Source organism: Eupeodes corollae, chromosome 2, assembly GCF_945859685.1.
Source record: "Eupeodes corollae chromosome 2, idEupCoro1.1, whole genome shotgun sequence".
Taxonomy (NCBI): Eukaryota; Metazoa; Arthropoda; class Insecta; order Diptera; family Syrphidae; genus Eupeodes; species Eupeodes corollae.
The window spans coordinates 41,742,280-41,759,834 of NC_079148.1; the positions used below are offsets into that span (position 1 = coordinate 41,742,280).

At 35.3% G+C, this 17,555-nt stretch overlaps 3 protein-coding genes across 4 annotated transcripts in view; 2 read left to right on the plus strand and 1 right to left on the minus strand.

Moving 5' to 3' along the window:
* The first annotated feature begins 201 nt into the window (after positions 1-201).
* On the plus strand, positions 202-955 carry LOC129946046 (mediator of RNA polymerase II transcription subunit 10). Its single transcript, XM_056056067.1, has 2 exons — positions 202-457; positions 523-955. The coding sequence occupies exons 1-2, from the start codon at positions 219-221 to the stop codon at positions 794-796; spliced, it is 513 nt and encodes a 170-aa protein (XP_055912042.1). The 5' UTR covers positions 202-218; the 3' UTR covers positions 797-955.
* A 205-nt stretch (positions 956-1,160) lies between these two features.
* Positions 1,161-2,674, minus strand: LOC129945449 (dimethyladenosine transferase 2, mitochondrial). Its single transcript, XM_056055211.1, has one exon. It carries the CDS (start codon positions 2,609-2,611, stop codon positions 1,310-1,312), a length of 1,302 nt encoding a protein of 433 aa, XP_055911186.1. The 5' UTR covers positions 2,612-2,674; the 3' UTR covers positions 1,161-1,309.
* A 4,336-nt stretch (positions 2,675-7,010) lies between these two features.
* The window catches only part of LOC129947884 (mitochondrial cardiolipin hydrolase), a 77,157-nt gene continuing 66,612 nt past the window's right edge, over positions 7,011-17,555 (plus strand). Inside the window, exons 1-3 of one of the 2 annotated variants that reach the window (XM_056058636.1) lie at positions 7,011-7,590; positions 11,920-12,083; positions 12,169-12,305. In XM_056058636.1, coding sequence (XP_055914611.1) covers positions 7,149-7,590; positions 11,920-12,083; positions 12,169-12,303 — 741 coding nt within the window. In that variant the 5' untranslated portion in view covers positions 7,011-7,148 and the 3' untranslated portion in view covers positions 12,304-12,305. Of the gene's footprint in view, positions 7,591-11,919; positions 12,084-12,168; positions 12,455-17,555 lie in introns of those variants that run through there. The other variant, XM_056058635.1, reaches the window with a different exon arrangement.

Below are 17,555 nucleotides of genomic sequence, written 5' to 3' on the forward strand. Positions count from 1 at the left end.
ATTCGCGACGAATTAAAAACTCTCATGTGAAAAAAATGTCAAAATCGACGAATTTTCGTTCATTTGTTGGTCGTGCTCATGTGAATAATGCTTAAGTGATGCCTTTATTGTGTTTAAAGATTAAAGCACAAAAATATCGAGTATGTGTTGAACGCACCCAACAAATATAATTTCTCGCCAAGTGGACACTTTTGTAACTAATCTGTGGCTATCTGTCAATGTCAATGCATAGCTTTGTTTTTCAATTATTATTTCAGTCGCAAATCGCATTAAATTATAAAAACTATTTTGAAAACTTTGATACTATATTTTGTAAGAAAAGTAAACACACAATTATGACTGCACCATTGGAAAATCTCGAAACTCAGCTCGAAATGTTTATTGAAAACGTTCGTCAAATACGAATCATTGTAAGTGATTTCCAACCCCAAGGCCAAAATGTCCTAAATCAAAAAATGTAAGTGAACTAAATAAAAATTCCGACTTAAAGAGTAATTATTTGTATATTGTCTGTCTTTTTAGTCAAAGCTTAGTTACTGGACTACAAGAAATTGATAAATTAAAAAATCAAGTCCAAGATGTTATGGTTCCGTTTGAAGTATTCGATTACATCGACCAAGACCGAAATCCACAACTGTATACTAAGGATTGTGTAGAGAAAGCATTGGCCAAGAACGAAGAAGTCAAAGGAAAAATTGATGCTTACCGCAAATTCAAGTCGAATATTCTTTTGGAATTGAGCAAAACGTTTCCAAACGAACTTAATATGTATCGAGCTATAAGACCAGATTCTTGAATAATTGAAAAGTAGAAGAAAATAAAATTAAAATTAGACAAGATCAGATTAAAATGTAAGAAAAATAAGAATGGTTCCAATTGGTAACGATAACGAGGTATAAAATAACATTTGCTACATCAATTAATTATTTAAAAATAAAACAAAACAATTTCAAAATGTTGTTTCCATTTCCATCCATTGGGTATTAAGTCATTTAGGTTCATGTCCCTTTAAATTCTGCTCTTTTGCGATTCCACATTTCGCCCCTTTTTCACCCTTTGATAGCCAAGGACTTAGATATCAAAAAAATAAAACTAGAAGGGTTAGAACGGTTCAAAAAATTGAAGTTCGGGTTTGAAAATTACAAAAAAGCAAACAAAGATTTCAAACAAAGAGTATCAAAGTTTTATTTAACAACAATTTATCAGATTCCCTCCTCCATTCCTGTTATGGACAGAGTTCGTAACCTGATATTTTTTTACTTGATTCAGTCAGATCTTTATGTATATATCTCTACGTCGTCGATGAAGTTTACTGAACAATCGTTACATCGTCCTCCTCCGGAACTTCGAGCACATCAACATTCCCATCAACTGATGCCTCCAACTTCAACAAACTATTCTCCAAAGATGCCAAAAACGAACTATCCTTGTACTCAGGCCAATTGCGAAATTGACAAAATAACGTCAGCATTTGATTGGGTGTCAAGTCTCCAAACTCTGTGTGAATATTCAAATTGGGAAAGAAGCATTCATTACTAATTTCAACACAATTCGTTGAGTACTTTGGTAAGAAATTGGAAGTTTCATTTGGATACATTAGTTTCACGGGTGTCGGGGGTTTCGACTGAACTATAAGCCGCGGCCCACACCCGGGAACGTACTTCTCCAGATTGGGTATTATTCGATTTCGTCGGCTTACACAATTCTGCTTGACAAAATACCAAAGCGCCTGGACATCTGCTGGGGCACAGAACTCATAGAAATTACGCCTCGGCACAATCTTAACAAGATACAGCCCATCTGGGTTGATTGAATTCACTTTGTCGAGCTTGCCGCTCTTCTTGAACTTGTATTCGGCCTGTCGCGGCAGGAAGTACTCTCTGGGCAGTTTGGTTATGAATTTATGCTCGAACATCATTTGGAAGAGCATTGACGACGATCTGTAGATCATGTATCCGATTTCATTGCTACAAGTCAAGTGCACATATATCGCTGGAGGCATAACCAAATACAACTCACTTCGGCCAAACGAAAAGAGGCTGTTTTGAAAGACAATTGAATTAATCAAGTGCTTAAAAAAGACATACGAACCAACAGCCCCGAAGACAACCATATTTGGGTCATCGGCATATAATTTCTTGGGAACATCCGCGAGGAGATTAGCAACTCGTGAGCCATCGTCAATTTTATCTTGAAACACGATTTTCCAGAGATTTATAAAATCTCCTCTCTTTAGGGAGCATTCTTGGTTGTTTTGTTGGCAGATATTTATAAGTCTTTTATTATTCAACTTTGTTTGTTCGATTAGGATTATTTTCTTGAATAGTTTCCAATCCACGAATTTCTGTGTCATTAATCCAATGCCTGGATTAAATTCGAGCAGGGTACTTTCGGCGGAAATGTGAGGTTTTAGAGCATCGGCTATGATGTCGGCCCCTTTTTGGTTGGCCAGATAGAATGCCTCAGGTGTTCTTTGCCGTTTTTTGTAGATTTTTGAAGGTAGCAACTCAGACAGTTGTTCTTCATTATTTAGGAGATTTTCATTGGCACTATTTTGTATGAATCTTCTTGAATATCGGCAAATCAGAAGGCTAAAATTATTTTTAAACATTTTTGTTGAGAAAATTAAAATATATCATAGTCAACAATCGATGGAACGTCAAAGTTTGTTTTGACATTTGGCATGATGGCAATGGGGTGTTCATTTGAAGGTTTGTTCCTGTAGTTTTGAACACACAGTTTCAGAATATGTCAGAAAATGTAAAACAACAATTTTAACGATTCCTTTTTGTAAATAAATAGAGTTTAACAGCATTCAATCATTTTTAATGAAAGCAAGTAAGTCCTTAGTTAAGTCAAAAGTGGTCTACACAGTGAGACTTTCTTTCAAGTTGATAGAAATGTTTGCACCTGTCAAACTTAGTTGTCAATCAAAATGTCAAAACATTGCTTGAAAGCTTGCTATTTTCGAAACGAATTGTGCGATTATGGCCCAAATAGCCATTTTCAACCAATTAAGCAAACAATCGATAAAATTGTGAAGATATTTGAAGAGAGTGGAAGAATTACGGATCAATCAATACATTTTTCTTGGTTGGCGATTGATTGAACGATATGTAGTCCCAGATTAAAAACCAACATAAATCTATCTCACATTAAGCACGCAATAAGTCAAATGTCATTCATATAATATTGTTTTTCACATTATTTAATTACAAAGTCAAAACTTATGATGCAATAAAATGTTTATCAAATATGTATCCCTGTGCGTTTTATTTAGCTTTACTTTCTTAACCGAAAAATGAATAATCCTTTCATTTTTTTCAATTAGTGCTTATTTCGTGCATGGTAAAAGTAAAACTAAGCTCATGTCTGATTTGACAGATAATTAGTTGTAACCTTCCGCTGAGAGGACTACGCAAGGCTCAGCAAAGTTTTATCGAAGGAACATTGTAATCCTTCATTTCAAAAAAAGCCTGATGGAACCTGGACAGCCTCTCCAGAGGAATTTCTCGAGCTACTGATGAAGACGCACTTTCCGGGTTGTGAGAGTGATAAATGCGAATCGCTTGAAACCACATAGCTCATGTGGAGCAAGTCAATTCCGTTATAAACAGGGAAAATATTTTGTGGGCCATCAATACTTTTTCTCCATATAAATCCCCAGTCACGGATGGCATACTGCCAGTTATACTTCAAAAGTTGCATGATGTAGGAGCTCCATGGCTGGAACAAATTTTCAAAGGATGTCTCCTTCTCAAACATGTGCCCATGTCGTGGAGACAGGTCAAATTAGTTTTTATCCCGAAAGTGGGTAGGAGAGGTCACGAATCCTCGAAGAATTTCAGACCAATAAGCTTAACATCTTTTGTGCTTAAAACCTTGGAGCGTATTCTTGATTACCATATTATAGAAATCCTAATTGGAATCTTAAGGGCAAATCTACGGAGACTGCCCTCCATGAGGTAGTGCGTACTGTAGAACAAACAATCCATTATAAAGAATTTACTCTTGCCACCTTCTTAGACATAGAAGGTGCTTTTAACAACGTCCTTACAGAATCCATAGAAGAATCGCTCGTTAAGTTCGGTGTAGAAGACTTCATTCGAGAATGGATTATTTCCATGCTCAGTTGTAGGAAGATTCGAGCCACTCTAGGTAATACAATCGCAACAAAACACGTGAGTAGGGGAACAACCCAGGGTGGTGTCCTTTCGGCTTTTCTATGGCTTCTGGTCATGGGTGCAATTCTCGTTAAATTATAGAGATGTGGAGTGAAGGCGGTAGCCTATGCGGATGACTTGGTGGTATTGGTGTCAGGAAAGTACACCTCTGTGATTAGTGAAATAACTGAGTCAGCTTTGAAGAAAGTTACGAGCAACGAGTTGTGGACTAGGAACCAAAGTAAAACTTAAATCTTGCTCTTTACCACCAAAAGTAAAGTACCGCCCTTCACGCTACCTCGACTCAACGGCTTCCAGTGCAAAGTATTTGGGAGTTATACTCGACCCTGAACTAAACTGGAAACTAAATATTGAAGTACGGGTTAAGAAGGTCTGTGTTGCCTTTTACGCCTGCAGCAAAACTCACTACTGCACTTCTACTTTGAACCTTAGTAAGGGTTTTAAGGTTAGTTTCCCATCGAGAGAAGATTGGGAGGATGACATCGTGTCGATAAGTTTCGACACAACCATATTTACTGAAGGCTCAAAGATGGAGTGCGGAGTTGGTTCTGGGATGTTTTCTGAGTCCCTAAATGTAGCAAAATCCTTTAGGCTTCCTGACTTTGCTAGCGTTTTTCAGGCTGAACTGCTGGCAATAAAGGAGGCATGTAAGATACTTAAACAAAACCCAAACTAAAACCGAAATGTGGCTATCTTTACAGACAGTCAGGCAGCTGTCAAAGCCATTAACTCGGCCATATCCTGCGATGAGCTTGCGAACCTGAATATTAACCTCGGTGTCACCCTGATCTGGGTTCTGCCAAGGCAAGACATAGCCAGGATTGTTGCGGTTTGTACCGGACATTGGCCTATAGGAGTTCATGCAGAGAAGTTGGGTATTTCTTACAATACCTTTTGCCGTAGCTGTAGTGACCAAAGAGAAAGTGAAACGATAATCCATTTCCTCTGCTTGTCCTGCTTTGGCAAACACTAGAATGAAATGCTTTGTGAAAGCATTCTTTCACAATCTGAGAAAAAGATTAGAGACATAATTTTTTCTCAATGCGACAAAATAGCTCTAACATAATCGCTATGAAGCTTCTCTATAAATCTTTCCCTTTCTATCACAGGTCAAACGAGTTTTTGGTATCAAAACGGGACACTTCAGCGCTAATTGGATCTCAGGCTAGGTTGCCTTGAGATCGCCATTTCTACCTACCTACCTATCCTTGCGCTAAACGAATATGGCTGTATACGCTTCAACATCGCTGGGAACAACGCTTAGAGAAGATGCCGATTTTGGCAAAAATATCATCTTTTCAGATAAAGCTCATTTTGATCTTGACGAATATGTATGGGGCACAGAAAACCCGAGAAAATGAGTCACTCTTTCGTGCGATTTCGGTCCACAGGCATTATTCCTTACAAAAAATAAGTGAGTTGCCATTACAGTCAATGGCAATTGTTTACGGGCCATATTGAACAAATTTTTGTTCACAAAAGGAGGAGGAGCATATTGGCAACATTTAATTTCAACAGGACGGCTCTACATGCCACATGCCACATAGCCGAAGCTACACTCGATGTTTTTATAGCATTTTCAAAATAAAAAAAATATTTGGCAGACCCTTTATAATTTTCTAGCTCACGTTTACAAGAACGCTACAAGAACAGGTTTTTCAATTAAAGATGGCAGTTTGAATAGCCCACTTTTTGGTTAGATGTCAGCTTTGAATATCACACGTTTTGACATTTAAAAGTACAAACTATATAATTACTAATTTGTTTTGTCTGAATTTGAAGATATTTATGTGGATGACATTAATTTTTAAGAAATTTTATTATTTTTACATAAGTAAAAAAAACTTAAAAAAGTAAAATAAATAAACTAGGTGGCGCAACAGTCCGTGGAGAACCAGGGCCTTACAACTCTTAACCATTCCTGTGTGCGAGTAATATTGCTGAGATTGAAGAAACCTACTGTTTATATGCCAAATCCGAACGGCTAATTTTGAGAAAGCATTTTTCATGACAAGAATTAAACTTGGGGAATTTGTCAAATCCTTGCAAGAGGCAGCAATCGTGAATAAAACTTTAGGTGGCACAGGCAGGGATCGAACCCAAGGCCTCTTTCATAAAAGTCCAACGCACTTACGATCATGCCCTAGGCACTACACTTGAAAAAGTAGCACTGAGAAAAACACAATTCTACAAGAAAAGTTTAATGGCCGTGAAATTATATGTTGAACTCGAGCAGCTTCCATTTGGTAGAGCTCTTTTAACTGGCCATACATTACTGAGCAAATAAATATATTTGTCCCGAGCCAAACCAATACCGATATTGTGTCTGGAAATAGAATTGGCTCGATTTGAAGCTGTCGTCTGTCAATTCATTAGATTTTCAGATTGTCAAAAATATTGTAGCCGAAGACAAGGATCCACGGTTTACACAATTATAGCTTACTCTGAAAAAACTTTCTAACTATCTCGACTACCATATTTCATACAGTTATTGAAGGAACAAGTTCTTGATGTGTCTTTCCTTCTTATGATTTTGTCTACTATCAGTTGCCAACTTATCATTAACATTTAGTTGCATCCTAATCGTTGAAACTATTTTTCTGATCAACTGAAAGTTGCCTCATTGAGTTCGGGTGAGCAACTTTATGTTGCCTAATGGGTGCGTGGTCTTAGTGTGTTATGAAAGTCACAAAACAAACAGTTCCCACCATTGGAAGTTCTCAACCGAACTTACAGAGGACGCCACTTTAAATTCGACCCTGACATCAACTGTCATTCCCAGCCATTAAATCGGTAACAGCTGATAGTGACATTTCGTATTTTCATTTTAACCTATTCGCACGTGCAATTTTGTATTTTGCTGCACTTTGCAATTTTGCATCCAAATTTCAAAACGTACCCAAAGAAAAAAATAATATTCTCATTGGTTATCAATTAAAATAATTTAAAAACCACAAATTCATCATGGATAATAAAATGATGAAGTACGCTCTCTTCGGTTTGTCGGCGGTCGTTGTCTCCGAAATTACCTATCGTTACATTTGGTGCTGGTTTGAACGCTGCGCTAAACTACGTGCATCTCAGACCAAAAGAGAAGTCGCCGATGTTATATGGATAAATGAGCATACCCAAGATTGTGCCGTAAAAGGTGGTGAGATTCCAAAATTCTTCCATAACGGCGAGAAATGCAAAAATATGTTCTGCTATCCTCGGAATATTCGGAAAATCATTCAATTTATCGACGACGCGAAACATTCAATCGATCTCTCCATGTATATATTCACGTCGAATGAGTTGGCTAAAGCAATTGATCGGGCAATAAAACGAGGTCTCCAAATTCGTATTATAAGTGACCAAGAGATGTGCTTTTCATCGGGTTCACGAATTACCGATCTTACTCAATCCGGTAAGTACTTTCCTACCTTTGATAGGACTTTTTTCCAAGTCCTTAAGGCTTATTCTATACTTGAACCAAAAGGTATCTAGACTTAAAATTAATAAACACGTTTCAAGCTTTCCTAAAAGGAAAACAAACTTTAAAAACTTCCAAACACGTGCAATAAAATTAATAGTGCATTCGAGAACAATAATTTTCAGTTCTCACAACGAAGCATGTGCAGTTTTTTCTTTTGTTCATTACTCTGAATTTGAACACATATCTTTTTTATCATTATGTAGATACAAAAATATGATTAGAACTCTACAAAAGGTTGTCATTAAGTCCAAACAGGTGTTGCAGTTACCTACACCTATCTACCTATCTATATATGAGCTTACGTCATCCTTGCGTAATGCAATCGCATTGATCAACTTGGAGACAAAAACTCATGAAAACGACAAATCTTTCTACACTTCCATCGTTTCGATAATTTGTATTTCGTTTGCAATTATATTTCAAAGATAAATCTATTTTTAAATATCATTTGATGATGATAGGCAACCACTGAACACCCAGAATTTCTTTGTTGACTATCTACCTACCTACCTATCTTGCAAATTGCAATTCTTTCTTCATGGCCTTGAAATTATTTCTTCATAATTTGATACAAGAACAAAATTCATACAAAAAAATAAACCTATAAAGAATAAGAATACACAAACAGAAACACATATGGTTGAGAATTTTATTTTATTTAAAACAATTTTGTATAAATGGGAATATTGGTAAATTTTTCAAATGAATTTGAATTTCTGTTTTGCCTGTACCCGGTTTCATTTGGTTCTTTTCTTTGCTAAATGGATTTGAATAAAAAAAGAAAATATATAAATACAAGGTGTGTGTCATTGTTTTTTTCTTTTTTAAGTACTAAAAGTTTGAAAATAGGAAAGTAAAATAGGATTCGAGTCGCCCTTCAAATTCATGATTTCAATCAAATTTCAAAGTGAAGGCTTAAAACTCCGAAATTTACTAACAGGTAAGGAGATAGGTTAGAAAACAGATATATACTTTGAAAATCTGATCATTAGAGTCCGTCCTTGGTAATAACCACGCAAATGAACTAAGGACAACGAACTTTGGATCTGTACGTGGAATGTTAGGTCCTTTAACAGACCACGTGCAGAAGAACAATTAGCGGAAGCCCTAAACTGCTGCAAGGCAGATATTACCGCCATCCAAGAAGTGCGATGGGATGGACCGGGCAAACGCAAGCTAAAAGTCTGCGATATATACTACGGCGACTGCTACCGAGAACAAAGACAGTGTCTATTTGGGTGTGGATTTATTATGATAACTAGACTCAGGCAAAAAGTCTTGAGTTTCAACAGTGTGAGCGAGCGCATCAAGGCTAAATTCGCCAACTTAAGCCTAATATGCGGGCATGCCCCAACAGAGGAGAAAGATGAAGACACCAAAGACATATTCTTCGCGCTCTTGGACAAGACATATGAGCAGTGCACTGGCTATGACATTAAAATTGTCTTACGAGGTTTTAATGCACTACACCACCTCCGACAATGGATTCAGGCTGGTCGACTTCGCTGCGGGACGAGACTTTCTGGTAGCTAGTACGCAGTTCACACATCTCAATATCCACAAGGGGACATGGAAATCTTCTGATCAACCAACCGTCAACCAGATGGACCACATTTCGATCGACGTACGAAACTTCTTCAGTATACAGGATATCCGAACATTCCGAGGGGCCAACATTGACTTGGACCACTACCACGTTGTAGCCAAGGTACGGCTACGGATATCCCGATCCAAGCCAAAACAAGGAAGTACTGTAAGAAGATTCGACGTTAGAAGGCTACAAACATGTCCTTTTCCGATCGAGTCTCTAATAACCTCTTAAGGAGTCCTATGCTGCCTGCATTAGGCATTGAAAACCAGTGGCAAGATTGCCTTGCAGCCATCAGAGATGCCGCCTCTGAAGTGCTAGGTTTCACACGGCCACCACAACGAAACCCCTGGTTTGATGACGAAAGCCGGCAAGCGCACGCAGCGAAACAACAGGCATACAAAACGACGCTGCACAAAAGGGCTAGAGCTGCTCGAGCAGAAGAAGAGAGAGGAACACAGGCTTCTTAGATGAAAAAAAAGAGAGCATCAGAAGCGCGCAATCAAGGAGATAGAGGGATGTCACAACAGGAATGAGTTTCGTAAATTTTACCAAAAGGTAAAAAAAACCTCTCAAGGGTACCAGCCACGAACCGAAGACGATCAGGGGAACATCGTAGTAGAACCGCAGTCGATGCTGAAAATATGGAAAGATCACTTCTCCAAATTATATAACGGCGATAACGAACTGAATTCGCTGTAAGAGAGATAGAACCACTCAACCTCGGCGACGCAGATCAACAATTCCGCCTACCCGACCTTTACGAAGTGAAGACAGCTATATCTAAACTTAAGTCAAACAAAGCTGCTGGAGCTGAAGGCATCGCTGCCGAACTATACAAAGCAGCAGGTGATGACTTGGTACGGAGCATGCACCAACTCATCTGCAAAATATGCAAATCTCAGCATAGTATGCCCGATACATAAGAAAGGAGATCCTCTGAATGGCGCCAACTACATCATCATCAGTCTCCATCAGTCTCCTTAACATTGCGTATAAGATCCTCTCTGCCGTTTTATGTGAACGTCTGAAGCCATTCGTCAACAACCTGATCCTTATCAGTGTGTCTTCAGAACAGGAAAGTCCACTATCGACCAAATATTAACACTTCGGCAGATCTTCGAAAAACCCAGGAACTTCAAATCGATACCCACCACCTCTTTATCGATTGTAAAGCCGCGTATGACAGTATCTTTAGGGAAGAGCTCCACCGAGCAATGTCTAGTTTGGGCATCCCTGTCATACTTATCCGTTTGTGCAGAATGACGATGGAGAATGCACGCTGCTCTATTAAGGTCGGAAAAGATCTTACCGATGCATTTGATGTCAAAAAAGGTTTTAGACAAGGCGATGCACTGTCATGCGATTTCTTCAACATCGTTCTGGAAAGAATTGTGCAAAACTCAACCGTCAAAACTAGAGGCACAATCTTCCAAAGGTCCATCCAATTACTCGGATACGCAGATGATATTGACATAATTGGAAGATCAAAGCGTAATGTCAGTGGAGCGTTTTTGAGCATTGCGACGGAAGCGAAGAAGATGGGTTTAGTGGTCAATGAGGGCAAGACCAAGTATATGCTGTCATCAAAGAAGGACACTGAACAACGACGTCTTGGACAAAACGTCACCATGGACAGCTAAAACTTTGAGGTAGTTAAGGACTTTGTCTACCTAGGCACCGCTATAAACACAGACAACGACATCAGCGCTGAAATCAAACGAAGAATAACTCTTGCAAATCGCTGCTTCTTTGGACTTAGAAGGCAATTGAGAAGTAAAGTCCTCTCTCGAGCATCTATAAGACTCTCATCATCCCGGTTCTCATTTATGGCGCTGAGCCCTGGACTATGTCAAAGAAAGATGAGAGCGTCTTAGGATGCTTCGAGAGAAAAATTCTTCGGGTAATTTTTGGTCCCGTGGAGAATGGAGCAGAAGATATAACGACGAACTGTACGGGCATACAAGTCCAACGGCTTAAATGGCTAGGTCATGTAGAGCGGGTGGACATCAACGCTCCAGACCGGAAGGTATTCGAATCCAATCCCGAGGGACGGCGCAGTAGAGGAGGACCGCGACTCAGGTGGCGCACCCAGGTGGGAGGGGACCTCAACCAACTTGGCGTGCGAAACTGGAGACAGCTAGCTAAGGACCGAGCTGGCTGGAGACGCATGTTGGTTGAGGCCCAGGTCCGCCCCGGACTGTAGCGCAACCTTAAGTAAGTAAGTAGGTATTCTCCTTTTGAAAACTTTAAGCGATTCAATTAAAGGATTGTGTCAGATACAAGTTTCTTTAAAAAAAAAGAATAAAGGCACACTTAAAAAGATTTTTACCCTTGTATCAAATGATCGAATATGAGCATTAGGAAAAAAGGTATAGGAGGAAAGTCAGGGTATGGTAAGGCATTACCTGAACTTGACAGCACGACAGAAGTTGGCCTCGAGGTTACACTGAGCATAACTAAATTTATTTTTACCAAATTGTCTTAAAGAAACTGTAGGTCAGATCTATTCCTGACATTATTCGCCCACAGGAATAGTTGAGAGTTATAAGTCACTAGGATCTGGTTCTCCACAAGCTATTCTTGTAGATCATGTGGCTCATGTTAAATTTGTTTCTATGTAAACAATTTAAACGAATTTTTACTAAACAAAATATTTTTGTCTATTTCAGGTGTTCCCGTTCGTTTTCCTAACGCTTCCAATATGCTTATGCATCATAAATTTTGCATACTTGACGGTCCGGTTCGGTTAAATACACTTTCGAAAATTAAAAAATCAACAATGCAACCTACTCAGGGAATACTCTTCACTGGTTCACTTAATTGGACTCATCAAGTAAGGATTATACAAAAATATAAGAACTACAAAAACCATTTGATTAATTTATAACTTTTTTTTCTCTTCTTTACTCTACTTTTAGGGATTTAATGCAAATTTTGAAAATATGATAATCACTTCGAATGTAAATTTAATTGATAAATTTGAAAAAGAATTTGAACGAATGTGGTTATCATTTGACGGCAAAGATCTGAAAGAACAAAATAAATCTTCCTAAATGTGAGTTCTACTATTTTTAATGTGTTTGTTTATAACTCTTAAATTAAGATATACACAAAAGCATTTAGTTTTCTTAAAATAACACTCCTTGCAATTGAATAACTGTTCATTTTTAAAACATTCTGCTATAAACAATGTACATACATTAACTTTAAATATTTTACAAAAAATCAAAAAAGTTTACTTTACAGAACTGAAAAGGTATTGTCTTTTTCAATACGCTTTAAATTGTACCTTACATTTTGACTTGAAGAAAGTGGATAGAAGAGTAACTTGTTCCTTCAAAACGACAATTAATGACTTTCTTTTGAAATACGATAATAATTTTACAAGAACATTTTTTATTTTTTATAAGTTTCTATCGTGGATTAGTCAAGATCTGCATTCAGCGCAATAGTTTTATACACCTCTGAGTCTTTTATAAAACTCAAACTAAACAATCTATATATGTCAATTAAAATACCAATTTAAAAATCGACAGTCAAGCTCTAACCTTTAAAGCCGATAATTCGACTTCGTTAGTTTAGACTTATCCTCCTCTTTTTATAATTTCGATTTAATTTGTATTGAAAGTTAAATAAGCACAACTTAGCTTCAAAGATCTATTTTGTTTGAAGAAAACAATACCTAATCAGGTTTTTTGTTTAACGAATGTTGCGCATTTAGTTGTGAAATAGTCAAAGTAGTTAACTGTTTTTGACAAAGCTATTTCAGACTTACCTATTTTTTCTTTTGATTTTACTAAGCGTATTCTCAGTAATTGTGTTTTGCTCTGTAAATATATACCATTCATATAAATCATTATTATTGTAGTTCAATGAATTGTAAAAGAAGTCTTGTTAAGTTAAATAAATAAAAATTAAATAATTGGTTGTTTTAATGTTACTTCTTTTTCCATCAAATCATACTAAAATACTTTAATTAAAATGAAACCCATTGACAAATTGATAATGAATTTATTCAAAGAGGTTATATTCAATTCTTTTTAAAAATCCACTTTTTATGGCTTAAAAACTTGTTAGGACATTGTCAACGCTCAACGCACAGTAGAGTTTTCTATCTTGAAAGTTTTAATATTAGCTTTTAATATAAGCTTCAATTTGTATAAAGTGATGGGCGATTATACAGAGGGAATACATTTGTTTCTGACTTTGCAGGTATTATATTCCAAAATTCCAAATAAAAGAAAGGATTAAATTTACGTTATAAGTATTTATTGCTAACTCTTAATACCATGAATATTCTCGAACGAACAAAATGAACATGAGAAAGAAAAATTACCTTTTTAATTAATAAAGCTTAAGAATGAAGAATTTGACATTTGTGTACTAAATTTATAATTGACATGAATGTCATATTGGGCTACAAATTACGTTAATTCACAATAGCAATTTATAATAGTATTTTTAGTATGTTATTTTAAAAGAAAAAATATATACATTTATTGATAAATAAATGATGTCATAAACAACATTAGTTAAAAGTACTTAAAGTAGAGGTTAAATTATTAAATAAGAATGTATGATCCTTGCGATTTTATGATTTAGTTCAGTTATGTGGGGTGTGTTTATTTATTACAAAAATAAGTGTTTTACTAAAAACACAAACATTCAAGAAAATTAACATAACAAAAACAAAAATGTATCATAACCTCGAACAAAATGTTTGTCCATAAATTCAATGTCGTGAAAAGTGACATTTCTAGTCAATGTGTCAATATTGAGTTACGAATATAACTAGCTATGATAGTTCACTTCTTTTGCCATTCGTAGAACGCAACTTTTTCTTGAGTAAAGTCCAATATCTCATCAAACATAATTAACATATTTTGCTAAAATTCATACACATGGTTTATATATAATTTTATTAACGAGAAACAGTTTTTTATCAATATGATCGATATTGAATTGAATTTCTAAGCCAAAATAGCTTAGTCGAGGATCAATTTTCAACCATTCAACTCATCGTTTCATATGTATGCTGATGACGTTCAACAATGGTATAGCTGATTTCTAGGTTTAATTGGAAATGGAGGTTATGAGATAAATGAAGACCTAAATAATGTCCTACACTGGTCTCAATCTAATGGGCTTTGTTTAAACCCAACCAAATTAAAATGTCTTATTATTTACAGAAACCCATTAGAAACGACATATTTTCCTCCAAATTTAAAAAAATTGTTTGGTGATTTGTTATTTTAATATTTTGTTACCATTTACAGTGCTCTATACCTCTTTCACTTGTGTACTACATCCTTACACAGTTAAGCATCTTGCACATGAGTTACGAACTGCGACCTGCGAACTGTGGATGTTCGCATATTTTGACTTTTCCTTCACATGAGTTTTATTTCTATTCGTATACAGCGACGAATTGTCAATTTATAATTAACCTTTTCAACAAACAAAACAAGAGGGGTATAATTTTGAGGTTAAGTTGAGCGCGAACAATTTATTCGTTGCAGTGTGGATGGTATGTGGAACGCGAATAGAGTTTGACAGTTCGTAGCAAACACATTGCAATTCGTTACTTCCAAATTGTTTTTTTAAAAAATTGTCTTTTTTAGGAAACAAAATGAAAATTTTATTATCCTAGCATAAGTGTCAATTGGTTTCCTATAATTTAAATGTGTTTTTGTTTAAAATTGACTTTTTGAAATGTTTAAAATCGCGTTTGTTCGTCCATTCGTTCATTCGTTGTTCGCTCTCATGTGCAAGGCCCTTTACGATAAGTTATTCATTTCAAGCAAAATATTCTCTAGAAATTATTTATATGACAAAACAACGTTTGTCGGGTCAGCTAGTAAATGTATGAAAAATAAAAATCTAATTTAATTTCTAGGTGAAATTAAATAGTGAATTGTGTTTCTATTTCATTCTCCTGCCTGTTAACCCGTTCACTAAAATGTACCTTTTCCAATTCCTTTTAGTCCAGTCCAAAATGTTCGGAGGTCCTCTGTTTGTCTTTTTGCGTTATTTTTAGAATCTACAGTTAATCACATTTCAGAATCGAAATTTTGTCTTTGCTTGTCGTTCTTCCTCCAAACTATGTATAAAATCTGTTATATACAAAAAAATATTCCAAAATAAAAATAATAAATTAGTTTTTACTCACATTTTACTAACAACCAACCCAACAGAATGAATACGTTCCCGTGAATAAGTGAACATCGAGCTATATTACCGACGACGCGCGTTACCGACTTTATTACAGATTCACTTCGAAAGAATAATGATCAGTGGAAGTTCTAGAAAAGTTGCAAAATACTGCTAAAAATTATGCTGTCTAGGAAAATTCAATAGAACACTGTTGGGAAGTTGTCGTCGTCATCAACAGAAATGAGGTGCATCCATGAATTATGAAAATTTCAGTCTTGAGTTTGGTAGTTTTAAGTATATATTTCATTGCATAGTTTTAGGACGATATTGTTTCAGTGAATGGTAGTATTTAAACTGTTATTCAATTTAAATTCAAAAGTATGTTTATTTGTTGTACCTGAACATCTGATAACCTGATTAAACCTTATTACAAAATTATGCAATTTGTTAACACATGAATTAATTTTGGTGCTCCATAAGCATTTAATGAAGATAAGTTCAACTAAGTACAGAAAATTTCTACGCCTAGACTTTTGTCCATTCGAATAACATGCAAAAAGTGCTAAAATTAACTTTTTTAATTAACTTCCCATTGAAAGTTATTGTAATGGGGCCGATTTGTCAAATTGAAAATTTTGAAATTTTCCGACGTTTCAAGGTCCCTAGAGTCGAAATAAAAGATTGTTAGAAAGATGTCTGTGTGTGCGTACGTACGTTCGTACGTCCGTACGTTCGCTACGTTTTTTCGTCGTCTATAGCTCAAGAACCAGAAGAGATGTCGACTTCACATAAATTTTGTTAAACAGATAATAAGGCAGAAAGATGCAGAAAGGGCTCTAAAGAAAATTGCGTGGGTGGTTTTTTTTTACCATAGCCGTTTAAAAAAAGGTGAACATTTTGGTTAACCCTAAATATCTCACGAACCAATGACGCTAGAGACTTGAATTAATTTTTATATTGTAACGTGATACCAAACCAGTATTTTTTTGGAGAAAAATCAAATTAACAGTTTTTTTTATAAATCAAAGAAATTGAACAAAAATGTGTCGCCTCGAAAATTTTACGAATACGAAACGATTTTATCTCCAAAACAATTTTGTGCAACGAAAAATAAAGTTTTTAACATCTGATAAAATTTTGAGAAAAATAGAATTGACAGTTTTTTTTACAAAAAATAAAAACCTAAAACAACATTACTCAAAGTTGGTAAAAATTGATTTCCGACTCAAATATCTTCTCCAAAATTTACGGTAATGGCATCTAACTAATTTCCACTTATAAAAAACATTGTTTTCGACATTCTGAAAAATTTTGCGAAAAATGGAAATGACAGTTTTTTTTACAAAAAATAAAAACCTAAACAAGAAAATTAAAACCAGTTAGTAAAAGTTGATTTTCGACTATAATATCTTTTCAAAAATTTAAGATTATGGCTTCTCAATAATTTTATCGTATAAGAAATATTATTTTTAACATTTGGAAAAATTTTGAGAAAAATCGAATTGACAGTTTTTTACAAAAAATAAAAGCCTAATCAAAAAACAATACTAAAACTTGGTAAATATTTACTTTCTCAAATAGCTTTTAAAAAATTAAAAATATTGTCTTCAAACTTTTTTTATATCAATATTGTTTTCGATATTCAGTAGTTTGTTTTTATAAATCCAACAGTCCGTTTTTTCATAAAAATATAAAATCTACAAGAAATAGTACGCAAATTTGGTAAAAATTGATGTTCGGTTCATGATATCTCTCAAATTAATTTCATTCATCCAATTTATAGAATTTTAAAATTTAAGAAATGCTAAAAATCTATTTAACTAAACTAGATTTTCAAACAAAACTAGATTTTCAAACTAAACTATTTCTTTATATGAAAAATATTGTTGGTAATTTTAACATTTTTAGGAATAATTCAACCAACAACTTTTTTAACCCAACCCTACAAACTTTTAAGCAAGAAAAATCGACAGACTTGATGGGAAGTTATCAGTGTGGGTCGCATCCCAGCCGCTTTTTTATTCTTTGTTTCAGTAGATGCTGCCTGCCAACTCAAACATGTTTGATTCTTTACAATCTTTTCTGAAAACCCTTAGATTAGATTTTTGCAATTATCAAAGTTTTTGTTTGTCTGTTCAAAACCATTAAAATT

What these genes read in the sequence shown, in the direction of transcription:
- LOC129946046 (XM_056056067.1), top strand. Translation starts at nt 219, where the DNA reads ATGTCAATGCATAGCTTTGTTTTTCAATTATTATTTCAGTCGCAAATC. An exon ending in AATGTCCTAAATCAAAAAAT is followed by an intron (nt 458 to 522) that starts GTAAGTGAACTA and finishes CTGTCTTTTTAG; the next exon opens with TCAAAGCTTAGTTACTGGAC.
- LOC129945449 (XM_056055211.1), bottom strand. Translation starts at nt 2,611, where the DNA reads ATGTTTAAAAATAATTTTAGCCTTCTGATTTGCCGATATTCAAGAAGA.